Consider the following 27,991-nt stretch of genomic DNA (forward strand, 5'->3'; position numbering starts at 1 on the left):
GTGCCTACATTCAGTCACTGAATCTAAACATAAGGGCGGCACGGTGGCAAAGTGGTTAGCACTGTTGCCTCACAGTGCTCGGGACCCGGATTCGATTCCGACCTTGGGTGACTGTGGAGTTTGCATGTTCTCCCCGTGCCTGTTTGGGTTTACTCTGGGTTTCCTCCCACAGTCCAAATATGTGCAGATCAGGTGGATTGGCCAAGCTAAATAAAAATTGCCCCTTGGTGTCCAAAGATGTGCAGGCTAGGTGGGGTTATGGGGATAGGACGGGAGAGTGGGCTGAGGTAAGGTTCTCTTTTGGAGGGCTGGTATGAAATGTAGGGATTCAATGAAACCGTTTCATCATTCAGTAAGTGACGTGTATTGAGTTTCTAACTGTTAGTCTGAAATGTTCATTAACTTTCTGAATTTTGATACAGGCTGACTCCATTCAACAGTTATCAAATCAACAGAGAAACAGAATGCTTGAAATGAAAAAGCCGAATTCATCTGTAAGATGTTCAATGGTAAGTTGTGGTCAGGAAAAGACAATGGAAGCTCGCAGGCATAAAGTAAAATAATCTGTCAGGATAAAGCTTTATTCATGAAAAGCTGAGAATTAATTTATATAAGCAGATAGAAAATGGAGGAAGCTTTCCTCCGTGATCTGGCGCCAAAAGCACATACATATGTACCTGCTCACTGCTGCCGCTTCTGGCAGAAGGACTGCACACAGCCTCATTTCCTTCTCATTTAAAAGGCGGCGGAGGTTACTATTCTCTTTTTTTAAAGTATTTTTATTTCACAAATTTTCAACATTTTTACAAATTGAAGCAACCTCCCTACCCCCCTCCCTCAGCAATCAATGGTAAGCAACTCACCAAAATGCAAAAAGATAAATAAGCCATGACAATTGTAGAACCCATCACTCACCACCCCCCGCCCCAGAGTAAACTTCACTTTCCCAGGGTCAGAAACTCCAACAGGTTCCCCCTCCATGCCAAGGCACAGGGTGGAGAAGCTGACCTCCACCCCAACAAGACCCACTTGTGAGCAATCAGCGAGGCGAAGGCTAAAACATCCGCATCCGCCTGCAGTTCCGGCTGGTCCGACAGTCTGAATATGGCTTCTAGGGGACTGGGCTCCACATCCACATGTAGAACCCTTGAAATGGACCTGAACACCGTCCTCCAAAGTCTTTCCAGCTTCGGGCAAGACAAAAACATATGCATATGGTTCGCAGGGCCCCTCCCACATTGCTCACAGACATCCTCCACCCCATCAAACAGCCGGCTCATCCTAGGCTTGTAAGGTGCGCCCTGTGAACTACCTTCAGCTGTATCAGCCCCAGCCTCGCGCACAAAGTCAAGGCATTTACCCTTCACAACACATCACACCACAATCTCTCCTCCAGCGCCATCCCAACTCTTCCTCCCACTTTGCCATAACCCCCTCCATGGGCACTCATCCATCTACAAAATCCTCCTCTAAATCGCCAGGACAACCCCCTCTCCAATACCCCTCCCGCTGACAGCACCACCTCCAGCAACGAGGAGGCAGGTGCTATCAGGAAGGTCCTCGCAAAGCCCCGCACCTGCATATACCTGAAACATGTGCCCCATTCCAGCCCAAACCTCTCGCCCAGCTCCTCCAGACATGCAAATCGTCCTCCCAGAAACAGGTCCTTCATTTCATGATCCCCTTCTCTTTCCGTCCCTCCGCTCCCAACCTAAAATGCTGCCTAAACTGCCTCCAGATCTTCAGTGTGGCCACTGCCACTGGACTCACTGAATACTCCCCTGGGGCCATCGGAAGCCACTGTTGACCCCAACCCGACCCCCTGCAAGAGCCTGCCTCCATCCTCACCCACAAAGCCCCCACCGCCCTATTCCATTCCTGAATCTTCTCTGAATTTGCCGCCCAATAGTAATACTTCAAATTTGGAAGGCCTCGCTCCCCCACCTGTCGTCTCCTTTGCAGTATCACCTCCCTAATCCTAACCACCTTCACCGCCCAAACAAATGAGATCAGCCTGTTATGGACTGATTTCATTAACACTACACCCTGTATGCTTCATCCGATGCTGGTGCTTATGTAGTTACATTGTATACCTTGTGTTGCCCTATTATATATTTTCTTTTATTTCTTTTCCTTTTCATGTACTTCATGATCTGTTGAGCTGCTCGCGGAAAAATACTTTTCACTGTACTTCGGTACACGTGACAAATAAATCCAATCCAATCCACCCCCTAAACAAACCTTGGGGGGGAAAAAACAGCAGGCACTGTTACAATAACAAGAATCACTGCAAGACATTCATCTTTACTGCCTGTACTCAGCCTGCCAACGACAGAGGGAGATTGTCCCACCTCAGCAAGTTAGCCTTCACCTTCCCCACCAAGCCGCCACCGTCTCAGAATAAAAGTCCTTCGAGTTGTGAGTCACTCTCGGTTTCCCTGGGTAAACCACTCCAAATCTCACTCCGCTGCCGTACAGTGCCGCCTTTACCCTTCCAAAGGCCACCTGCCTTCTCGCCAACTCTGCCATCAGATCTTGGGATGTGCGAACACCAACGCTTTCCCACTTCACATCTCATCTCTGCTTCGCCCAGCTCAAAACCTTCTCCATCACGTGGTATCAGTGAAAGACGATGACCGCCCTTGTTGGCTCATTCGCTCTAGACTTCGGCCTGAGCGACCAATGTGCTCTGTACAACTTATAGTGGGAGGGTTCTTCCCCCTCCCCATCAACTCAGCAAACATCTTTGGAGAATACTCGGTCAGCCTCGGGCCTTCCAATCTCTCAGGCAGGCCCACGATTCTCAAATTTTGCTCCCTCGACCTGTTCACCAGGTCCTCTGAAGCACCTCCAAATGCTTTGCAAACCGCCTCAAACTCCACCGACATAACCTCGTTAAGAGTTTCCACCGTGAGGGGTGCAGCCCCACCTGACGATCCAGGCCCTGTCATCTTCCTTCCTGTAGGATTCGCAACAACACTCACTGGTGGACATTCGCTCGCTCCCTTTTTTGCAGAAACTTTCTTCTGGGACTTTGACATTCCCCAACCTCCTTATGACTTCCCACACCAACTCATCCAAAAACTACCCCTGAGACCAGGCATAAAAGTCAAAAGCCAGTGTCTCTAGTAGGAGCCATCTAATGTGCGACCTCCACCTATATGCCTCCACTGGAAGTCAGCGGCTGATTCTCAATAAAAATGCTGGCTGCAGCCCTTGGCCGCTTTTCCCACAATCGGGACCACAGCGACCAATCGATCCGTGACCCTCCCAACACCTGCCTGTGACCCACCTTGGCTTTGAAAAACCCTGATATAGTGACGGTAAAAAAAGGTACTGATGCACTTGATATATATTTAACATTTGGATCTATACAAAATGTACTGACAATATTTAATTTTAAAGCAACAAAGGCAATACGTGACATTTTTGTAGGCAAAGTACAAACATTTAATAACTGAGTTTACCATCTTCTTTCCAGTAACATTAATGCATCTAGTCAAGAATGAGATTTGTGGAGATTACTGTATGGTGGCTGATTTTCTTTTAGAATACAAGCTTGACAGACCTTGTGTTGAATTTATTTCACATTTTGGAAACTGAAGAGTTAAACATTGTGAAAGGGCGCACGTGAGAAAAAGAGAGACCTGTGCACTGCCCCCTCTACCTTTCCATCCTCATGGGCACCGGCCCTGGAGCTCCAGCCAAGGGGGGAATTCTAGATTTGGGCATCCCCAGGCCTGAGGAACAAGTTACAAGAGCGATTATAAGTACGAGGCAGTGGGAAGGGAGCAGCTCCAGCACCCAGCCAAGTGGGAAGTCCTTCAACAAGAAGAAAGGCTTTGTCATCAAGAGGATGGCCTTGTCTGTTACGAGCTGTCGTTGTGAGGCTGCTTTACCCAGGACTGGATCATATCGCTGTTCACTCCTGGCGGTTCTGGGAGTGTGTGGGGTGGGCAGAAGCTTTAGCATTGAGCTGTGTGAACCCGCTGTGTGTTCAGGATGGGGATAGCATGTGTTTGGCGCTGAGTCTGATATACATTTGATGTTGTGGGACTGGTGTACATTTGACAGTGTCAACTTGTTCTTTGTTTAAGTTGTGGACTTGCTGCATGTTTAAAATGTTCAAGCTGCTGTAATGTTAAAGTTAAGACTTCAAGATGTGTCAAAACATTTTGTAGCCGATTATGTATTTTTGCATCGTAGTCACTGTTGTAATTGGGGAAAACATGACAGTCGATTTGTGTGTGGCAAAATCCTACCAGCAGCAATGAAGTACATGATCAGTTCACCTATTTTAGCATTGTTGTCAAGAGCTAAATATTGACCGGCACTCCAGAAGAACTCTTCTTCGATTGTGCCACAGAATCTTTTTTTAATCTTGTTCCAGTTTTTACAGAATAACAGCTCAAGCGGTTAGCACAGTTGCTTTACAGCTCCAGGGTCCCAGGTTCGATTCCCGGCTTGGGTCACTGTCTCTGGGTGGGTTTCCTCCGGGTGCTCAAGTTTCTTCCCACAGTCCAAAGATGTGCAGGTTAGGTGGATTGGCCATTCTAAATTCCCCTTAGTGTCCAAAATGGTTAGGTTGGGGTTACTGGGTTACCGGGATAAAGGGGATAGGGTGGAGACGTGGTGCTTAAGTAGGGTGCTCTTTCCAAGGGCCGGTGCAGACTTGATGGGCTGAATGGCCTCCTTCTGCACTGTAAATTCTATGATTCTATATTTACGAACAAGTTTGTGTCTTATTTACAATGGGTTTTTCCATTTAGTTCCCCTCTAATTGTTACCGTCTGCCCTATCGTATCGCCAGCCGAGCAGGATTCTCCAGCGTGCGATTAGGGATGCAAAAGCCAGGGCGTCGGCACTCTTCACCGTATGAAGATCTGGCTGGTCCGATACCCTGAAGATTGCCACTCGGGCACGACTCCACCCTCATCCCCACAACCTTGGACATTGCCTCGAAGAAGGCTGTCCAGAACCTGACCTGTCTGGGCAGGCCCAGAACATGTGGGTGTGGTTAGCCGGGCCTCCCTGGCACCGTTCACATTTATCCTGCACCTCCGGGAAGAACTTGCTCATTTGGGTTCTAGTCAGATGGGCTCGGCGCAGGAGGAGGAGGAGTTGACCCTGCTCAGTGCTTCGCTCCAGAGTCTCCAACCCACTTCCATCCCCCGTTCGTTCTCCTATTTCCGTCTAGCTTCATCCAGCGGTAGTCTTGCCCTGTCCAGCAACCGTCAGCATATGTTCCCACAATTTGTTTTGGGCTAGTTTGAATGGTAGTCCCTCCAGCTCTGTCCGTCCCCGTTCAGGTTCACCGGGAATGCCTCATTCTTGCCCAGGTTAAGTTTGTAGCCCGAGAAGGCTCCGAACTCTCTCAGAAGTTGCATGATTGCTTTCAGACTGTTCTGTGGGTTCAAGACGTAGAGGAGCAGGTTATTTGCATAGAGTGACACTCTGTGCTCTCTGCCCCCTCTTTGTATAGGGGCTGGTTTAGCACAAGGCTATATCGCTGGCTTTTAAAGCAGACCAAGGCAGGCCAGCAACACGGTTCAATTCCCGTACCAGCCTCCCCGAACAGCCGCCGGAATGTGGCGACTAGGGGCTTTTCACAGTAACTTCATTTGAAGCTTTCTTGTGACAATAAGCGATTTTCATTTCATTCATGCCCTTCCAGATTTTCACATCTTGCAGAGCGATCGGCAGTGGTTCGATTGCCAGGGTGATCAAGAGCAAGCACACTGGCATCCCTGCCGTGTGCCTCTGTGCCGCTGGAAGTACTCCAGAGTTGGTGATGTTGGTCCGAACGCTCGCCTTGGGTGCGTTATACAGGAGTTTCACCCATGAGGTGAACCCCGTCTCTAGCCCAAACCGCTCCAGCACCTCGATGAGGTACTTCCATTTGACTGTCGAAGGCCTTTTCTGCGTCCAGGGTGATGATCACCTCTGGTCTTCTCTCCCCGGATGGGGTCATTATTACATTCAGCAGCTGCCTGATGTTCGCAGTTAGCTCTCTATCCTTCACAAAGCCCGTCTGGTCCTCTGCAATCACCTCCGGTTCGCAGTTCTCCAGTCTCTTGGCCAGGTCTTTCGCGAGTACCTTTGCATCCACGTTGAGCAGTGAAATGGGTCTATATGATCCGCATTCCGGTGGGTCCTTGTCTTGCTTTGGTATCAGCGATATCGTGGCCTGCGTTAGCGTAGGAGGCAGGGTGCCCCTCGCAGTGAGTCTGCGAACATGTCCCGTAGGTCTGGGACCAGCGCTGGTGCGAATTTCTAATAGAAGTCCACCGGGAACCTGTTGGGTCCCGGCGTCTTCCCCGCCTGTGTGGAGCTGATATTCTCCGTAATCTCTCCCAGTCTTATTGGTGCTTCCAGCTCCCCTGCCTATCGTCCCCCATGACTGCATTTCCAGTTCATTGAGGAACCATTTAATCTCTGCATCCCCGTTGGGGGGCTCGGAGGTGTACAGCACTCGGTAGAAGGTCTCAAATGCTCGGTTGACCTCTTTTTGCTCGATTACCAGTCCACCTTTGCTCTCCTTCACTATTTCCCTCATGGCAGCCTGCTTTCTCAGTAGGCGGCCAGCCTTTTCCCTGTGTTCGTAAAAGGTCCCTCGTGTCTGGTGGAGTTGGTGCACTGCTTTCCTGGAGGATAGCAGGTTAAAGTCCATCTGTAGCTTTTTCCTCTCCACCAGAAGCTCTACGGGCTGTGCCTCGGAGTATTTTCAGTCGACCTCCAGAATGGAGTCGATCAGTTGGTGCCTGGCCACCCTCTCTTCCCTATCGTTTCGTGCCTTGTAGGCTATAATCCCTCTCCGAATCACTGCTTCAGTCCCTCCCAGAACGTGGAAGGTGAGACTTCCCCATTCCAGTTATTTGTAACACACTTGCCTATGGCTTGTGATATTGTTTGGCAGAAGACCTTATCGGCCAGCAGGTCTGTGTCCAACCTCCACGTGGGGCACTAGGCATGGCCCGTCTCCAACCTCACATCCATGTAGCGTGGAGCGTGGTCGGAGATAACTATCGTGGAATATTCCATTCTTACTATTCCTGGAAGCACCGCTTTCCCAACTGCAAAGACGTCTATCCTTGAGTAAGCTTTGTGGACTGGCAAAAAGAACGAGAATTCCTTCTCACCGGGGTGTAGGAACCAGCATGGGTCCACTGCCACCATCTGCTCCATGAATGTTCCCAGCTCCCTAGCCTTGCCTGTCCTTTTCCTCAATCTGAGGTTCGATCGGTCTGTCAGTGGAACCTGTACACTGTTGAAGTCGCCCCCCCCATGATCAGTCGGTGTATGTCAATGCCGGGGATTTCCGCCATGGTCTTTTTTTTTTAAGCCTGTGCCGTCCCAGTTGGGCATATACACATTTACCAGAACTACCACTGCCCCGTCTAGGACACTGCTGACCATGACATGCCATCCCTCTTGGTCTGTAATGGTCCGTATCGCAGTGAACCTCTTCCTCTTACTAATCAATATGGCTGCTTCCCTACCCCTCTTCCCATATCATGAATGGTACGTCTGCCCCACCCAGCCCTTTCTTACCCGCAGTCAGTCTTTCTCCCTCAGGTGTGTTTCCAGCAGGAAAATTATGTTGGCTTTCAGGCTTCTTAGGTGGGCAAAGACTCTTGATCTTTTCACCGGGCCGTTAAGTCACTTGACATTCCAGGTGACTATCCTGGTGGGGAGTGTTTGTCCCTCCACTCCTGCGGGATCAACCATACTTACCTGGTGGATGCACCCCTGCACTCAGTGGTTTCGCTTTGTTAGGGGACACCTAACATGGCCACCAACTATGTGTAAGCCACGTGGGTGCGCCCCTGCATTCCGGGATCTCCCTTTGTTCAGGGACCCTCGAAAGTGGCTGCTTGTTGCGCCATCTTGTTTATTCAGCTTGTTCCTCCCTTGCCGAAGCTCCTGTGACACCCAACTCATTTTTCCTGCTCTGTTCCTTTTGTGTTCAGTTACACCCTCAACCCACCTCCTGACTATGCGCTCCCTCGCGACTGGGAGATGTGCCGTGGCCTCCTTGCTTTCTGTCTTCTCGTGCTAGCTATATCTGCTAGTGTGGTGGCCCTCCTCCCTGGGCTGGTCTCGCCCCTTCTTTACACCCACTAACTGCCCGTTTTCCCTGTTTAAGCCCTCACCTGCTTCCCAGTCGCTGCTTCTTTCTAAGACCCAGTCTTCCCTTTATGAGCGGAACGAGGCAGCACAGCCCCGCGCAAACATGCTCGCTGTCCAGTGAGTCTTTTGTTCTTTCAGAGTCTTTCCCTGCACAACTCTCATTGTTGCTGTGCCTGTCCCTTGTCCCAGCCATTGGTTCTGACAAATTCATTTGCTTTCTCAGGGAAGTTAAAGTAATGTTCCTTTTTTTGGTATGTGACCCAGAGCCTGGCCGAGAACAATATACCGAAACGTATCCCGTTCTTGTACAGGCCGATTTTGTCTGATTAAACGTGGCCCTGCGTTTTGCTAGATCTGCCCCAAAGTCCTGGTAAATTCTTATTTTATGTACTTCCCAGGTGCTCGCTTTTGTCCGGCGTGCCCACCACAGGATCATTTCACGGTCCTGATATCGGTGGAGCTTTGCGATAATCGTCCTCGGCTATTCCCTGACCTTATCGGTCTGGGCGACCTGTTCGCTCTGTCGAGCTCTGGGGGTTTGGGGAAGCTGTCTCTCCCGACTAAGTTGCCTAGCATTTGGGCGACGTAGTCCGCCGGGTCTTTGCCCTCAATGCCTCGGTCCGGCAGGCCTACGATCCTGATATTTTGTCACCGGGTCCTCTTCTCCTGGTCCTCAACTTTCCCCCTTAAATTCCCTGGACCTCCACCAACCTTTTTACTTCTGCCTCCAGGGCGACAATTCTGTCCTTTGAGGCCTTCTCTAGGTCCCTGATCGTCCTCTCCAGATTTGCTATTTTCTTTCCCAGCTCATCGATTGCCTTCTGCATGGTGGCCATCGCCTCTGCCACAGCCACCTTGACTGCCACCTGGATATCTCTCCTGATCACCTCTTTCATGACGGTCAGCTCCTTCATCAGGAAACTCTTTTATCCGTCTCCAGTTCGTGAGGGGGAAGCTGATGCTCGGGTCGCTGGCTGTCCTCTCTCCTAGCTGCCGGGGCCCCTTTGCCTTGTGGGCTGCCGTCTTGTCCGCCTGCTGGTTATGGCTCTTTCCGCCGCTTCTGCCATCTCTTCGGGCCCTCGAGCTCCTGTTCAGTGGCATTGTTGCCCTCCTTTTGCTGTTGAGGGACTAAAAAAAATTTTTTAGAAATTTGGACAAAATTCAACTAAAAGTACCTTTTTTCTTTTGGTCCTGGTTTGGAGGAGAGCCACCTGATGTGCGCCCAAGCAGCACATCACCGTCACCGGAAGATGTGCCATGGAAGTTTTGACCTTAACTGGAATGGTCAGATTGTTTCCATATTACATAGGAATTCTGTAGAGGACGCTGAGCAGATTACATGGATTATACCAGACGTGCGTAGGTATACACATCAGAAAAGGATTAATTTTTTTTCTTTGTAAATTTAGAGTGTCCAATTCGTTTTTTCCAATTAAGGGGCATTTTAGCATGGCCAGTCCACCCACCCACCCTGTACATCTTTGTACAATGCTAACCACTGCGCCACAGTGCTACCTTTCAGGAAATTTTCATAGAATTTACAGTGCAGAAGGTGGCCATTCAGCCCATCGAGTCTGCGCCGGCTCTTGGAAAGAGCACCCTACTTAACCCCCCACCTCCACCCTATCCCCGTAACCCTGCAACCCCATCTAACCTAAGGGCATTTTGGCAAGGCCAATCCACCTAACCTGCACATCTTTCGACTGTGGGAGAAAACTGGAGCACCCGGAGGAAACCCTCGCACACACGGGGAGAACATGCAGACTCCACATAGACGGTGACCCAAGTGGGAATCGAACCTGGGACCCTGGTGAAGCCAGAGTGCTAACCACTATGCCACCATGCTGCCCAAGGATTGGCAGGCTGGGTCTCTTCGCTCTTGAAAAAAAGATGGCTGAGTGGATGACTTTGAAGTCTTTGAAATTTATGAAGCATTTTGATCGAGTGAAAACAGAGAGAACTCCCATAACAAAAGGCCATCAATATAAGATAGTCATCAAAAAATCCAATAAGGAATTCAATAAAATCTTCTATATCCAACGACGGGTGGGAATGTGGAACTGACTACCACAGGGAGTAGTTGAATTGAGTAGTACAGTTGAACTTGAGGGGAAGCTAGACAAGCATATGAGTGAGAAGAGGGGATGGTTATATTGACAGATTCAGAAGATTAAAGATGAGAGAGAAGGCTCAAGTGGAACATAAACTCTGGCATGGACGAGTTGGGTTAAACGGTCCGTTTCTATGCCCTATGTTCTATGTAATCCTATGTAGTACATAAATGTAAAAAAAGATACAGTCACCAGCTGCCTGATTTCAGATTGTTACCAGATAATGAAAGGAAGGGACAGAGCGTGTGAACGTCATGTTGCACCAAGGAACCGTACAAGAGGTAGGGGAAATTAATAATAGGACAAACTTAAAAGGCTTCGTAAGTGAATTCCTGTAGCATTCGGAATAAAATTGAGTTAACAGTGTAAATAAGACAAATGGGTATGATTTGATGCCGAATACTGAGATATGGTTACAAGTAGACCAGGTCTGGGAGTTGAATATCCAAGGGGACTGTGTTTCGGAAGGATAGACAGAAAGGAAAAGGATCAGTGAGAAATGATATAGGCACAAGAGATCAAGATGTGGAATCAGTCTGGGTAGAAATAAGAAATGGCAAAGGAGTCCCTGGTGGGAGTAATCTGTAGGTCCCCAACAGTAGTTCCGCAGTGGGGCACAGTATAAACCAGGAAATACTGGGGGTATGTAAGAAAGGTATGACAATAGTCATGGGTGAATTTAATATGCATGTGGCCTGGATTAATCAAATTGCCAGGATAGCCTTGAGGGAGAATTCAGAGAGCGTATTAGAGATTGTTTCTTGGAACAATATATTGTTGAACCAACCAGATATATTTTGGATTTCGTATTGTGTAATGAAATGGGATTAATTAAATTTATAGTAAAGGATTCTCTAGGGAAGAGTGATCATTGCATGTTTGAATTTCAAATTCAGTTTGAGGCCAATAAGAGTCCCACACTAGTGTTCAGGTGTTAAAGGTAATTACATGGGCATAAGCACAGATTTGGCCCTAGTGGACTGGGCAGAAAGACTGAAAGGTAGGTCAGTTGATGAACAGTGGCAGATGCTTAAGGAGATTTTCAATGTCTCCCTATTAAAATATATTCCAGTGAATAAGAAAGATTGTAAGAGGGGAAATGTTAAGCAAGGAGGTTAAAGATAACATTCAGGCATACCATATTGCAAAGGTCAGTGGAAGGCTGGAGGGTCAGGAAAATTTTGAAGATCAACAAAGGGTTACTAAAAATGTAATAGAAGAGCAAAAAATTAGGGAAGAAATCTAGCGCAAAATATAAAAACAGATAGCAAGAGATTCTCTAAGCATATCAAAAGGAAGCGAGTAGCTAAAGTGAACATTGGTCCCTTAGGGGACGAGATTGGATTGGATTTGTTTATTGTCATGTGTACCGAGGTACAGTGAAAAGTATTTTTCTGCGAGCAGCTCAACAGATCATTAAGTACATGGAAAGAAAAGAAAATACATAATAGGGCAACAGAAGGTACACAATGTAACTACATAAACACCAGCATCAGATGAAACATACAGGGGTGTCGTGTTAATCAGGTCAGTCCATAAAAGGGTCGTTTAGGAGTCTGGTAACAGTGGGGAAGAAGATGTTTTTGAGTCTGTTCGTGCGTGTTCTCAGACTTCTGTATCTCCTGCTTCTAAAATAGGTGGGAAAGCAAGTTGCAATGAGGAGATAAGAAACTTACATATGGATAGGTTGGGTGGGAAGGGCCAAAATTTGGTAGATGGAATTTTACGTGACTATTCGGTTGCAGGCACATCCGAACGAGAGAGAAATTGCGTTATTGCTCACAGTAGCAGGCATGCAGGCGACTTAAATATATAATACAGGTTGATAGGGTTGTGAAGAAGGCCTATGGAGTGTTGGCCTTTATTGGTAGAGGGATTGAGTTCCGGAGTCATGAGGTCATGTTGTAGCTGTACAAAACTCTGGTACGGCCGCATTTGGAGTATTGCGTACAGTTCTGGTCACCGCATTATAGGAAGGACGTGGAGGCTTTGGAGCGGGTGCAGAGGAGATTTACCAGGATGTTGCCTGGTATGGAGGGAAAATCTTATGAGGAAAGGCTGATGGACTTGAGGTTGTTTTCGTTAGAGAGAAGAAGGTTAAGAGGAGACTTAATAGAGGCATACAAAATGATCAGGGGGTTAGATGGGGTGGACAGTGAGAGCCTTCTCCCGCAGATGGAAATGGCTAGCACGAGGGGACAGAGCCTTAAACTGAGGGGTAATAGATATAAGTCAGAGGTAGGTTCTTTACGCAAAGAGTGGTGAGGCCGTGGAATGCCCTACCTGCAACAGTAGTGAACTCGCCAACATTGAGGTCATTTAAAAGTTTATTGGATAAGCATATGGATGATAATGGCATAGTGTAGGTTAGATGGCTTTTGTTTTTTGACTTCCCATGTCGGTGCAACATCGTGGGCCGAAGGGCCTGTACTGCGCTGTATCGTTCTATGTTCTATGTTCTATTTGTGCATGAGCACGAGGAAGACAGTAAGAAAATTGATGCTGTGATCAAAAAATGTGACGAGCATTGTACACCGAAGAAAAATGAAACATATGAAAGATTTATTTTTCGAATGCGCATGCAGAAGACTGATGAATCATTCATTAGTTTTCTTACTGACCTTAAGCTGAAAGTGCAGATGTGCAACTTCGCGCCTCTGAAATCCTCCATGATTAGAGATCAAATTGTTTTTGGATTGCAAAATGCTAAAGCCCGTGAGCATCTTTTACGAGAAAATGAGCTCCAATTAGAACATGCCCTAAAAATTTGCCATGCTAGCGAACTTGCTGCGTAACATGTTAATACGTTTAATGCAAGAAGTTTCGGCGCAAATATTGCAAGCAAGGTAGCGCGATTGGTGTTGTAACGCACTTGGAAAAGAAACATGGTCTCATCAGCCATTCTAAACGGTCTGAACATACAGCCATTGCATGTAAACGATGTCGTTATAAGCACCTACCAAGGCCATGTCCAGCTTTTGGCAAAATATGTGCAAAGGGAAGAATCACTTGCAAAACTGTTTCTCAAATAAGAAAATTAATGCAGGGCAATCGATTAACGTGATCAATTACACTAATTTAAGTGACATATTTTCCGTTGGCCCAGTGTCGGATGAAGACACAGCAAATGAAGCCATACCGAATAAAATGCCGCCCACAAGTATAAGGAGTGCTGAAAGTGGTATTACAGCAGTAACAAGGGACAAATGGACTGTACCTTTGATTATCAATCGATCGCTAATTACTGTTAAATTAGATACTGGTGCGAAGACAAACTTAATCAGTGTAAATGATATTAAGAGCATGTAGCTAAAGCCAAGAATTCAAAATAAGCCGGTCTTACTTAAAGACTACAATGGTAAGAAGATTGCCACTTTAGGTATGTGCGAATTAGACGTGCAAGTAAAAAACAAATTGCACAAGCTGAAGTTCTCAATTGTTGCTGAAGGTCGTGATTCATTATTGGATGATGAAGCGTGTGAGGCACTGGAATTGGTGCAAAGAGTCTATAGCATTGACAGTGCACTGACAACACCTCGAAGAACTCCTACGCCAGTGTGTGACCGTCTCAGGGTAGAGTTAGACAGGATGATGCAACTTGGAGTTAAAAGGAAAATAGAAGAGCCTACAGAGTGGGACAACTCAATGGTCTGTGTGAAAAAGAAGAATAATGATCTCAGGATTTGTATGGTTCCCAAGGATTTGAATGCAAACATTAAAAGGGAGCAAACTATGATAGAACAACCAGGAGTCTTAAGCGATGTTGTAAGGATTGAGGATCCTGATGGATGGTCTAGAAAAGCTAATGTACTACAAGAGGCAGGTCCAAGGACGTACACGGTAATTGGAGAACAAGGACAGATTTTGAGAAGAAATTGTCGGGCACTATTTAAAACAAAAAAAGTACCTGCCCAAGAACAGCAAGACCATGGTCTTGTGAAGACTTCTATCAACCTGAACCAACACAAACATTGGAAGAGTCAGACTTGAATATACAGAAAAATGTTCAAAACAGTGACACAACCTTATCAGATACACCGACAGATGTTCAAAGTAGTAGCACAGGTTCGCCAAGCATACCAAGGTTGAGAAAATCGACAAGGAGATAAAAAAAGCAGAGGGGCTGAATAGCACAGAGGGGCTGAATAGCACAGAGGGGCTGAATAGCACAGAGGGGCTGGTTTAGCACAGAGGGGCTGGTTTAGCACAGAGGGGCTGGTTTAGCACAGGGCTAAATCGCTGGCTTTGAAAGCAGACCAAGGCAGGCCAGCAGCACAGTTCAATTCCCGTACCAGCCTCCCCGAATAGGTGCCAGAATGTGGCAACTAGGGGCTTTTCACAGTAACTTCATTTGAAGTCTACGTGTGACAATAAGCGATTTTCATTTCATTTCATGTGATTGGACCATAAAATTTGTGAATTGTGTATTGTTTACAGAAGTGATTTGTAGTATGTTTTTAAAATCTCAAGGAAAGGGAATGTAATGATATGCAGTAAGTGTATGCAACAAGTGTATATGGCCTCTGACCACTAGGTGTCATGCAAGAGGAATAGGACCCTGGAACCGGACAAAAAAAACCCAGTCTTGATCAGAGTTACAGGAGCTGTTAGTAGCATGGTTAGAAGCTCCACTGTTTTGTTAGCAATAGTTTAGTTACCCACAGTTTGGTTAGCAATAGTCTATCCACAGTTTATTCAACATTAAATAACTAGTCTTGATGTTCTGTCGTACACAGATTCATTTATTATCATAGTACACAAACATAACAGGTGCAGTAGATTATAAGGAAGGCAAATGGAATTTTGGCATTCATTGCCCGTGGAATAGAGTATAAAAGTAGGGAATTGCTATTGCAACTGTATAGGGCATGGGTGAGACTGCATCTGCAGTACAGTGCACAGTTTTGGTCCCCTTACTTGAGGAAGGACAGAAATGCATTAGAGGCGTTTCAGAGAAGGTTCACACGATTGATTCCAGGGATGAAGAACTTGTCTTGAGAAAAGAGATTGAGCAATTACTGGAATTCAGAAGAATGAGAGGAGATCTAATTGAACAAGATGCTAAAGGGGATTGACAGATTAGGTGTAGAGTGGATGTTTCCCATTGCTGGCCATTCTAGAAAGAAGGGCCATAGTTTTCGGCTAATGGGTGGCAGATTTAAAACCGAAATGAGGAGGAATTACTTCTCACAATGTTGTGAATCTGTGGAATTCTCTATCCCAGAGTGCAGAGCACTAAACAAATTTGAGGAGATAAATAGGCTTTTAATTAGTAGTGGATGAAGGATTACAGGGATTGGGCAGGAAGGTGGTGATGAGGCTGAGATTAAATCAGCCATGATCGTATTGAATGGCGGAGCAGGCTCGAGGGGCTGAATTGCCAACTCCTACTCCTAGTTCTTATGTTCTTGCATAGATTGACAACTCCATCTAGCGGCAGGAGTTCGTCACTACAGGGAGCAACTGACTAAGTCCTGGGACTTCAGTGCACGCTGGAACAGGAGCGAGGGGGATGAGCAGCCAGCTAAAGTCACCCACAGTAGTGGTGCACTGACCCCAACAACGCAAGGTCAAATGTTAGAATTTGCCATGTGCAGATGTGAGCTGTGCAGGCCACAGAGTGTCAAATGATGTTATAATGAGTGTTGCAACATTAAATGGATATAAAGTTCCTATTTTATAAACCACATTAAAGTAAAGTAACTTTGACTGAGTCGACGTTAAGCTGAGACTTACTGTATGCCAAGGGTATTTTTTTAACATCTGCTTGAACAGGCACTACCTCATTCAAACTACCTCTAAAAATGAAGTACTGCCTCAATGTTAAAGTGTGAACCTAGATTCTGTGCCAAAGGCTCAGCAAGGGTCTTGAGCCTAAATCTTTCAAGTGGACATGCTGCCAAGTGGTTTTGACATGTAAGGTTTTCTTGAAGACCACATTCATAATTTGTAATGTAAAAACTCTTGGAAAGTGTATAATTCTACATGGATGAGTGGTAGCTCAGAAGATTGGACAGAATATAAAGAACATCAAAGAATGGCTAAATATTAATAAGGGGGGAGAAATTAGAGTAGAAGAGAAAGCTAGCTAGAAATATAAAAACAGCAGGAATTTCTACAGGTATTTAAAAAGGAAAATAATAACATTGGGGGGAGGATACAAATAACATTCCCGAATTAACTGTAAATCAGGAGATGAAAGGGAGGGAGCACCCGAAGGAACCCCACGCAGACATGGAGAACGTGCAGACTCCGCACAGACAGTGACCCAAGCCAGGTATCGAACCTGGGACCCTGGTGCTGTGAAGCAACAGTGCTAACCACTGTGCTACCGTGCCACCCATAGAATATCAATGATTTCGGTGAAGTGGTTGAATGTATGGCTGCTAAATTTGCTGATGACACAAAGATAGATAAGAAAGCAAGTTGTGATGAGGACAGAGTCTGTGATGAGGACAGGTTAAGTGAGTAGGAAATTACAGGATTACTCCCTGTGCCACGTGCCAGTGAGGCTAGAAATAGGAAGATAGAGCAGCTAAACACGTGGCTAAACAGCAGGTGCAGGGGGGAGGGTTTCCGTTATCTGGACCACTGGGAGCTCTTCCGGGGCAGGTGTGACCTATATAAGAAGGACGGGTTGCATCTAAACTGGAGAGTCATAAATATCCTGGCCGCGAGGTTTGCTAGTGTCACACGGGAGGGTTTAAACTAGTATGGAAAGGGGATGGGCACGGGAGCAATAGGTCAGAAGGTGAGAGCATTGAGGGAGAACTAAGGAATACGGACAGTATGGCTCTGAGGCAGAGCAGACAGGGTTAAGTTGCTGAACACAGCTAGTTTGGTGGCCTGAAGTGCATATGTTTTAATGCAAGAAGTATTACGGGTAGATACTGTAGGCCTCATCAAAAAGAAAAAAAAGGCATTTGTCAGGGCTAAAAGGCTGGGAACAGACGAAGCCTGTGTGCAATATAAGGAAAGTAGGAAGGAACTTAAGCAAGGAGTCAGGAGGGCTAGAAGGGGTCACAAAAAGTCATTGGTAAATAGGGTTAAGGAAAATCCCAAGGCTTTTTACATGTACATTAAAAGCAAGAGGGTAGCCAGGGAAAGGGTTGGCCCACTGAAGGATAGGCAAGGGAATCTATGTGTGGAGCCAGAGGAAATGGGCGAGGTACTAAATGAATACTTTGCATCAGTAGTCACCAAAGAGAAGGAATTGGTAGATGTTGAGTCTGGAGAAGGGTGTGTAGATAGCCTGGGTCACATTGAGATCCAAAAAGACGAGGTGTTGGGCGTCTTGAAAAATATTGAGGTAGACAAGTCCCCTGGGCCTGATGGGATCTACCCCAGAATACTGAAGGAGGCTAGAGAGGAAATTGCTGAGGCCTTGACAGAAATCTTTGGATCCTCGCTGTCTTCAGGTGATGTCCCGGAGGACTGGAGAATAGCCAATGTTGTTCCTCTGTTTAAGAAGGGTAGCAAGGATAATCCAGGGAACTACAGGCCGGTGAGCCTTACGTCAGTGATCGGGAAATTACTGCAGAGAATTCTTCCAGAATCTACACCCATTTGGAAGCAAATGGATGTATTAGTGAGAGGCAGCATGGTTTTGTGAAGGGGAGGTTGTGTCTCACTAACTTGATAGGCCTTTGACAAGGTCCCTCATGGTAGACTAGTACAAAAGGTGAAGTCACACGGGATCAGGAGTGAGCTGGTAAGGTGGATACAGAACTGGCTAGGTCATAGAAGACAGAGAGTAGCAATGGAAGGATGCTTTTCTAATTGGAGGGCTGTGACCAGTGGTGTTCCACAGGGATCAGTGCTGGGACCGTTGCTGTTTGTAGTATATATAAATGATTTGGAAGAAAATGTAACTGGTCTGATTAGTAAGTTTGCAGACGACACAAAGGTCGGTGGAATTGTGGATAGCGATGAGGACTGTCAGGGGATACAGCAGGATTTAGATTGTTTGGAGACTTGGGCGGAGAGATGGCTAATGGAGTTTAATAAATGTGAGGTAATGCATTTTGGAACGTCTAATGCAGGTAGGGAATATACAGTGAATGGTAGAACCCTCAAGAGTATTGAAAGTCAGAGAGATCTAGGTGTACAGGTCCACAGGTCACTGAAAGGGGCAACACAGGTGGAGAAGGTAGTCAAGAAGGCATACGGCATGCTTGCCTTCATCGGCCGGGGCATTGAGTATAAGAATTGGCAAGTCATGTTGCAGCTATATAGAACCTTAGTTAGGCCACACTTGGAGTATAGTGTTCAATTCTGGTCGCCACACTACCAGAAGGATGTGGAGGCTTTAGAGAGGGTGCAGAAGAGATTTATCAGAATGTTGCCTGGTATGGAGGGCATTAGCTATGAGGAGCGGTTGAATAAACTTGGTTTGTTCTCACTGGAACGAAGGAGGTTGAGGGGCAACCTGATAGAGGTCTACAAAATTATGAGGGGCATAGACAGAGTGGATAATCAGAGGCTTTTCCCCAGGGTAGAGGGGTAAATTACTAGGGGGGGCATAGGTTTAAGGTGAGAGGGGCAAGGTTTAGAGTAGATGTACGAGGCAAGTTTTTTTTACACAGAGGGTATTGAGTGCCTGGAACTCGCTACCGGAGGAGGTGGTGGAAGCAGGGATGATAGTGACATTTAAGGGGCATCTTGACAAATACATGAATAGGATGGGAATAGAGGGATACGGACCCAGGAAGTGTAGAAGATTGTAGTTAAGTCGGGCAGCATTGTCGGCACGGGCTTGGAGGGCCGAAGGGCCTGTTCCTGTGCTGTACATTTCTTTGTTCTTTGTTGCTGACAATTTGGAAGCTAGAGTATAATGTGGGGAAATGTGAACTTGGATAAATAGAGAAGCAGTATAGTATTTCAATGAGAGAAATTGCAGAATTCAGTGTACAGAGGAATCTGGATGTCCTGATATATGAATCAGGAAACGCTAGTATGCAGGTACAGCAAGTGATTAGGAAGGCAAATGAAATGTTGTTATTTATAGCAAGGGGAGTGCAATCTAAAAAGTGTTTTACTGCAGTTGTACAGCGCATTGGTGAGACCACATCTTGGCCTCCTTATTTAAAAAAGGATTTCAATGCATAGATACAGAATGTTAGGAGCAGGAGGAGGCCTTTTGGCCCTTTGAGCCTGCTCTGCCATTTATCACCATCATGGCTGATCATCCAACTCAATAGCCTAATCATGCTTGCTCCCCATAGCCTTTGATTCCATTCTCCCAAGTGCTATATCCAGCTGTCTCTGAATATATTCAAAGTTTTAGCATCAACTACTTCCTGTGGTAATGAATTCCACAGGCTCACCACTCTTTGTGTGAAGAAATGTCTCCTTATCTCTGTCCGAAATGGTTTACCCTGAATCCTCAGACTGTGACCCCTGGTACTGGACACACCCATCATTGGTAACATCTTCCTTGCATCTACCCTGTCTAGTCCTGTTAGAATTTTGTAAGTCTCTATGAGATCCCCCCTCATTCTTCTGAACTCCAGCGAGAACAATCCCAACCTAGTCAATCTCTCCACATATGACAGGCCCACCATCCCTGGAATCAGTCTGGTAAACCTTTGCTGCACAACCTAGAGAACAAGAACATCCTTCCTCAGAGAAGGAGACCAAAATTGCACAAAGTGTGGCCTCACCAAGGCCCTTTACAATTGCAGCAACACATCCCTGCTTCTATACTCGAAACCTCTCACAATGAAGGCCAACATACCATTCGCCTTCTTTACCGCCTGCTGCACCTGCATGCTTACCTTCTGCGAATGGTGCACAAGGATACCCAGGTCCCGCTGCACACTCCCCTCTCCCAATTTACAACCATTCAGGTAGTAATCTGCTTTCCTGTTTTTGCTTCCAAAATGAATAACCTCACACTTATCCAAATTATACTGCATCTGCCATTGGTTTGCCCACTCGCCCAACTTGTCCAGATTTTGCTGGAGGATCCCTGCATCCTCGTCACAATTCACCCTCCCACCTAATTTGGTATCATCTGTAAACTTTAAGATGTTACATTTTGTTCCCTCCTCCAAATCATTTATATATATTGTGAATAGCTGGGGTCCCAGCACCAATCACTGTGGTACCCCACTAGTTACTGCCTGCCAATTTGAAAAGGACCCATTAATCCCTATTCTTTGTTTCCTCTCTGACAACCAGTTTTCTATCCACCTCAATACATTTTCCCCAATCCCATGCGCTTTAATTTTGCACAATAATCTCTTATGCAGGACTTTGTCAAACGCTTTCTGAAAGTCCAAATATACCACATCGACCGGCTCCCCCTTGTCAACTGTACTGGTTACCTGTTCAAAGAACTCCAACAGATTTGCCAAGCATGATTTTCCCTTCAAGCATTTTCCCCAATACCGATGTTAGGCTTTGAGTAGCTCAAGGAAGATTCACTCAACTGAATGCTGGGGGTGGGGGGGGGGGGGGGGGGGGGTTGGTATCGTGAAAGATTGGACCTGTATCCAGTTTAGAAGATTGAGAGGTGATCTTATTGAAAGACAAGATCCTGAGGGGACTTGACAGGGTGGATGCTGAAAGGCTTTTCCCTTGTGGGAGAGACTAGAACTAGGGGACACCGTTTGTAAATAAGGGTCTCCCATTTAAAACGTAGATGAGAAGATTTTTTTTCTCTGAGGTTCGTGAATCTTTGGCCCTCTTTCTCCAGAGCAGTGGAAGCAGGGTCAATGCGTAGTTTTACGGCAGAGATACATAGATTCTTGACTAACAAGGGAGCCAAAGGTTCTTGGGAGCAGTCAGGAAAGTCAGGCCACAATCAGATCCACCGTGATCTTATTGAACGGTGCAGCAGGATCGAGAGGCTGAATGGCCTACACCTGCTCTTAATTTGTATCTTTGTATGTATACAGAAAGATCATACTATTATGCTTAGTTTAAAACAGTAACCAAATTAATTAAAATTGTTTGCAGAAGGTAACTTTATTTTAAATAAATTTCGTGTGCCCAATTCAGTTTTTCTAATTAATGGGCAATTTAGCATGGCCAATCCACCTAGCCAGCACAGCTTTGGGTTGTGGGGGCGAAACCCACGCAAACGCAGGGAGAATGTGCAAACTCCACACAGACAGTGACCCAGGGCTGGGATCCGAACCCAGGTCCTCAGCAGCGCAGGCAGCAGTGCTAACCACTGTGCCACGTGCTGCCTCAACACTTAAGGGGTTTGTATTCCTGCTATAAAGAAAAATTCTAAAGGGAGGATTCACTATCAGTGGGAGTTAGGGCAACTTGAGAAAAAAACATAGAACTGTGCAAAGATGAGTGGCATGTCAGATGATTGATCAGAATATAAAGAATGCCAGAGAATGACGAAAAGGTTAATCAGGAGAATGAGAGGAAGCTAGCTAGAAATGTAAAAACAGATAGTAAGAGTTCCTACAGAAAAAGAATAAAGTGAGTGTTGGTCCTCTAGAGATTGAGAATGCAGAGTGTCACGAACCACGCTGATGCTATCTGCGAATGTATCCTTACTTGAAACACCGCTTCATGGGGATGTATAGTTTTGTTTTTGGAATGATGTGAGGAGTCACAAGAAACCCCATGAAAATAACCAGTCCAGTTATTGTGCAACTTAACGACTATTAAGGAAAAGAAAAATACACATGACCAGAACTACGCTTCTCTAAGACAATAGTTATATAAATCACTAAACACACACAGTTTATGTAGAGTGTACCCCTTGTCCCTGAACTCTTTAAGATTTATCCTTTCGCCAAAAAAAATCATCCGAATTATATAAATTTGTAAATCAAATCCAACTTATAGTTACCGCACAATACAGGGCTAATAAACAACTCAGGGAAATGTCTTTTCCTGATCCAGCAGAGATATTTAAACTGCCTTTACGAAGGTTTTTACACGGCCTTGGCTCTAAAACTTGGATGTGTGTCTAGCCTCCCAGCTGAGAGTTGTGGACTGGCCTCAGGCTGTTAGATGTAAACTGGCCTGTCTGCTTCTGAGGTCTAGGTAAGCTATTTCTACTAATAGGGCATTTACATCTGATACTGTCTAGATGCATGCTAATTTTGTTACTGGGAAAGCCATATCTCATCATGCCTTTTGAATTCTGGTTACTGCTGCCGCTCAGCAGATTTCTGCCTGTTGCTGGGCAGATCACATCCTATTGTGCCTTGTTAAGTTTGTTTTACTGCTGTTACTAGGCAGATTGTAAGGGCCCTTCTTGTTGATTCCCTTATTTCCCATTTCTTTTACTTTGTGGTTATCATTCTGATCCTTGGATATTTAATGGACATATACCGAGCAGAGGAAGTGAGGATCTCAAAAGTTGCAACATGGTGCACTGTGCTATGGCAGTTTAGCTTCTGAACAGAAAAACTCAGACTTTAAGGCACCTTAGAGATCGGAGGGATTCAGTTTGATTGTTTGGCTGGTCGCCAATGAATTGTTGAACAGCTGTATTCTGCCCAGCAACAGACGGTGATTGGGTCCTACCCGAGTGAGGTGGTTTTCAGAGGACGCAGGGAGGAGCAGCTGTGAGTGTCTGTCTGTCTCTGTCTGTCTGTGTGTCTTTCTCAGTCTCTCTCTGCCAATCTGCTGTTTTCTGAGGCTGCAGAGACGTATCTGAGACCGAGACGAATTCACAGTGAAAATCATTACAGGCTGAAACCAAAAACCTCCAAATGAAGGCCTCAATTGAAGAAAGGTGTACTGGGAAGATGTCCATTTGAAACAAAGACTCTTTTCCTTTTCCTTTCATCATTATTTTACACCCTCTTTTCCCTCCATGTGTGTTTGTCTTGTGTTTGTAGAGGGTAGGCGAGTTAAAGAGGGGGGTTAGGAATTAGATAGTTAACTAGTTGTATTTGCTGCATGTTTAATTATAGTTATTGTCATTAATAAATAAATAATTGTATTTACATTTGCAAACCTGGTGACTAGTTATTGGGCATCCATAGACCAACGGCTTCAGGTATTTTATAAGAATTATTTGTTAATTTCAATTGTGTTGCGACTCTGGGTCAAGTGGGGCTGGAATTGACCGCGCACTAGCTCGAGGGGTCGTATCAAGATCCGTAAAAGGAGTTAAAATTAGATTATAAGAAAATGGCAATTGAGATGGAACCAATATTTGGCTTCTGTCTTCACTCGAGAGGATACAAGAAATATTCCAGTAATAGCTGTAAATCGGGAAGTGGAGGGGAGAGTGGAACTTAGTGAAATTACAATCACTACGGAAGCTGTACTGAGCAAACCGATGGAGCTGTGGGCTGAAAGTTTCCGGGTCCTGATGGACTTCACCCCAGAATCTTAAAAGAGTTGGCTAATGAGGTAGTAGATGCATTGGTGATAATTTTTCAAAATTCTCCAGATTCTGGAAAGATTCCATCAGACTGGAAAGTAGCAAATATAATCCCTCTATTCCAGGAGGGAAGGAGGCAAAAAGCAGGAAACTATAGACCAGTTAGCTTGACGTCTGTCATGGGGAAAGTGTTACTGACAATCATTAGAGGTTCTAGCTGGGCACTTAGAAAAACTGAAAACGTAATCGGGAAGAGTAAGCATGGTTTTATGAAAGGGAAATCAAGTTCATGTCCTTCTTTGAAGGAGTAATGTGCTGTGGATAAAGGAGAGCCTATAAACATATTGTGCTTGGATTTCCAGAACGTATTTGATAAGGTGCCACATCAAAGTTTATTGCACAAAGTAGGAGCTCATGGTGTAGGGATAACATATTAGCTCAGATGAAAGATTGGCTAGCTGACTGAAAATGAGTATGCATAAATGGGTCCTTGTCTGATTGGCAGGATGTGACAAGTGGAGTCCCACATGGGTCTGTGCTGGGACCCCAACCTTTTACAATTTGCATCAATGACTTAGATGAGGTGAGTGAAGGCATGGTAGCTAAATTGACAGACAACACCAAGGTAGGAAAGTATCTTCTGAAGAAGACAAAAGAGTTTGCAGATGGATATAGTTGGATTGAGTGCCCAGGCAAAAATTTAACAGATGGAGTATAATGTTGGAAAATGTGAAGTTGTTCACTTTGGCAGGAAGAATAAAAAGTATTACTTAACTGGAGAATAACTGCAGAATTGCAAATTGCAGTGGGACCTAGATGTTCTAGTGCATGAGTCACAAAAAGCTAGTAAGCAGATGCAGCACCTAATCTGGAATGTTAGTTATTATGAGAGGAATTGAACATAAAAGTACGGGTGTTATGCTCCAGTTATACAGGGCATTAGTGAGACCACATCTCGAATATTGTGTGCAGTTTTGGTTTCCTTATTTAAAGAAAGATGTAAATGCAATGGTGCCGTTTTAGAGGAGGTTTACTAGATTGATATCTGGAATGAGAGGCTGTCTTACGGGGAGAGGTTGGACAGGCTGGGCTTGTTCCACTGGAGTGTAGATGAATGAGGGGAAACTTGATTGAAGTATATAAGATCCTGAATGGTCTTGACAAGGTGGACATGAAAAGGATGTTTCCTCTTGTGGGTGAGTCCAGAACTCTGAGGATTGTTTTAAAATTGAGGGTCACCCTTCTAGGACTGAGATAAGGAGAATTTCTTTCTGAGGGTTATGTGACTTGAATTCCCTGCGTCTGGAGGCGGGGTCATTGAACATTTTAAAAAAAATGTATTTTATTACAACCATGTATCAAAACAGGCTGCAACAAATAAACACCCCGGGAAACATACTTCTCAGCAATCAACTATAAAGTCTATACAAATATTTTCCTCTTTTTCACACCCCCCCGTGACGAACAGCCCCTCAAATACAGTCACAAACACGTCTTTTCTCAAACCCCTCTGCAGAGCCCCTTAACTCACATTTTATCTTCTCCAATCGCAGGAAGTCGTACAGGTCACCCAACCAAGCCGCTACCCCCGGTGGTGATGCCGACCGCCACTCCAGCAAAATGCGCAAAATCCGTGCAATCAGAAAGGCGAAGGCCACGACATTGGCCCCCCTCCTTTCCATGAGTTCTGGCTGCTCTCAAGTATCGCTACCAAAGGGTAGGATCCTGGCATGGATAGAGGGTTGGCTAACTGGCAGAAGGCAGAGAGTGGGGATAAAGGGGTCTTCTTCAGGATGGCAGCCGGTGACTACTGGTGTGCCTCAGGGGTCTGTGCTGGGATCACAACATTTCACAATATACATTAATGATCTGGAAAAAGGAACCAACGGCACTGCTGCTAAGTTTGCAGATGATATAAAGATCTGTAGAGGGACAGTTGGTATTGAGGAAGCAGGTGGGCTGCAGAAGGACTTGGATAGACTAGGAGAGTGGGCAAAGAAGTGGCAGATGGAATACAATGTGGAAAAGTCTGAGGTTATGCACTTTGGAAGGAGAAATGGAGGCATAGACTATTTTCTAAATGGGGAAATGCTTAGGAAATCAGAAACAAAGAGACTTCCGAGTCCTTGTTCATGATTCTCTTAAGGTTAACGTGCAGGTTCAGTCGGCAGTTAGGAAGGCAAATGCAATGTTAGCATTCATGTCGAGAGGGCTAGAATACAAGATCAAGGGTGTATTTCTGAGGCTACATAAGGCTCTGGTCAGACCCCATTTGGAGTATTGTGAGCAGTTTTGGGCCCCGTATCTAAGGAAGGATGTGCTGGCCTTGGAAAGGGTCCAGAGGAGGTTCACAAGGATGATCCTGGAATGAAGAACTTGTCGTATGAGGAACGGTTGAGAACTCTGGGTCTGTATTCGTTGGAGTTTAGAAGGATGAGGGGGGATCTTATTGAAACTTACAGGATACTGCGTGGCCTGGATAGAGTGGACGTGGAGAGGATGTTTCCACTTGTAGGAAAAACTAGAAGCAGAGGACACAACCTCAGACTAAAGGGACGATCCTTCAAAACAGAGATGAGGAGGGATTTCTTCAGCCAGAGGGGGGTGAATCTGTGGAACTCTTTGCCGCTGAAGGCTGTGGAAGACAAATCACTGATTGTGTTCAAGACAGAGATAGATAGGTTCTTGATTAATAAGGGGATCAGGGGTTATGGGGAGAAGGCAGGAGACTGGGGATGAGAAAAATATCAGCCATGATTGAATGGCAGAGCAGACTCGATGGGCCGAGTGGCCTAATTCTGCTCCTATGTCTTCTGGTCTTGTGGGTCCACCACCTCCTCCCCCACTATCCTGGCTAAAACCGCAAACACTCCCGCCCAGAATCTTCCCAATTTTCCTCAACCCCAAAACCTATGCGCATGATTCGATGGTCCCTGCCCACACCTCTCACACTCATCTGCTACCCCCTGGAAGAACCCACTCAACCTCACCCGAGTAATATGCACCCTGTGCACCACCTTAAACCATATCAGGCTCATCCTTGCACAAGAGGAGGTCCCGTTTGCCCTACGCAGTGCCTCACTCCGTACTCCCCAATTCATTTCTCCTCCCAACTCCCCTTCCCATTTCTCCTTGATCTTCACTACCCACTCACCTCCCTGCTCCCCCAGTCACTTGTATGTAATCCCAATTCCTCCCTCCCCTTCCACATCCGGATGCAGCAGTCCCTCCAGCAGGGTGCATCCTGGCAATCTAGGGTATCCCCATCTGACCTTTTGTGCAAAGTTCCTAACCTGCAGATACCTGAACTCACTCCCCCTCGGCAGCTCTACCCTCTCCCTTAGCTTCTCCAGACTGGCGAACGCTTCCTCCAAATACAGATTCCTCCACTTGACCAGCCCCACTTCCCTCCACCTCCTGTATACACTATCCACCCCCCGGCTCAAACCCATGATTCTCGCACAGCGGCGTTAACACCGACATCCCTTCCACCCTAAAATGCTTCCTCAACTGATTCCATATCTTCACCGTGGATTACACCACCGGGCTCCCTGAATACCTACTCGGAGCCATTGGCAATGCTGCCGTCACCATAGCGCTCAAACTGGACCCCTTACAAGATTCCTCCTCCATCCTAACCCACTCTACCCCTTCTCCTTCCCACCATCGCCGAACCTTATTCACATTTGCCGCCCAATAATAATGAAGCAGATTCGGCCCCCCCTGTTGTCTCTGCCTCTGTAGCAGGGTCCTCCCCACCCTTGGCACCTTCTCCGCACATACAAAGTCCAAAATGATTGTGTACAATTTCTGAAAAAAGGCCTTTGGTATAAAGATCTGGAGAGCCAGAAAAATAAACAAGAACCTTGGCAGAATATTAATTTTCACCACTTGGACCCACCCTGCCAACGTCAACTGCAGTGTATCCCACCTCCTGAGCTCCCCCTGGCTTCCGCCACCAGCTTCGTTAATGTTCCACTTTTGGAGCCCTTTCCATTCCCTCGCAATCTGAATCCCTAAATACCTAAATCTATCCCTCGCTACCATAACTGGCATTCCCCCCTAAATTAGCCTGTTGTCCAAGCTCATTCACCGGAAAAACCTCACTTTGACCTCCATTCAGTTTGTACCCCGAGAACCCTCCAAACCTCCCCAACAGACCCATAATCCTTCCCATACTCTCCAGCGGATCCGAAACATACAGCAACAGGTCATCGGCATCGAGCGACACCCGATGTTCCCTCTGTCCCCTCATAATTCCCTGTCACTCCGCCGACACCCAAAGAACCATCGCAAACAGCAACGATGACAGCGGGCGTCCCTGCCTCGTACCCATGTGTAAGTCAAAGCTTTGCAAACTCATATTATTCGTTCTTGCATTTGCCTTTGGTGCCACAAACATGTACCGCCACTCCACCCGATCAAATGCCTTCTCCGCGTC

The 27,991-nt window shown here is 46.1% G+C and overlaps 1 protein-coding gene across 3 annotated transcripts in view; it reads left to right on the forward strand.

The window, feature by feature from the left end:
- The window catches only part of LOC140425208 (uncharacterized), a 57,284-nt gene that overhangs the window by 24,656 nt on the left and 4,637 nt on the right, over window positions 1-27,991 (forward strand). For all 3 annotated transcript variants that reach the window (XM_072509237.1, XM_072509236.1, XM_072509238.1), the window contains exon 5: window positions 423-509. In XM_072509237.1, coding sequence (XP_072365338.1) covers window positions 423-509 — 87 coding nt within the window. The remainder of the gene's footprint in view (window positions 1-422; window positions 510-27,991) is intronic.

This window comes from Scyliorhinus torazame, chromosome 6 (assembly GCF_047496885.1).
Source record: "Scyliorhinus torazame isolate Kashiwa2021f chromosome 6, sScyTor2.1, whole genome shotgun sequence".
In the NCBI taxonomy this organism is placed as follows: domain Eukaryota; kingdom Metazoa; phylum Chordata; class Chondrichthyes; order Carcharhiniformes; family Scyliorhinidae; genus Scyliorhinus; species Scyliorhinus torazame.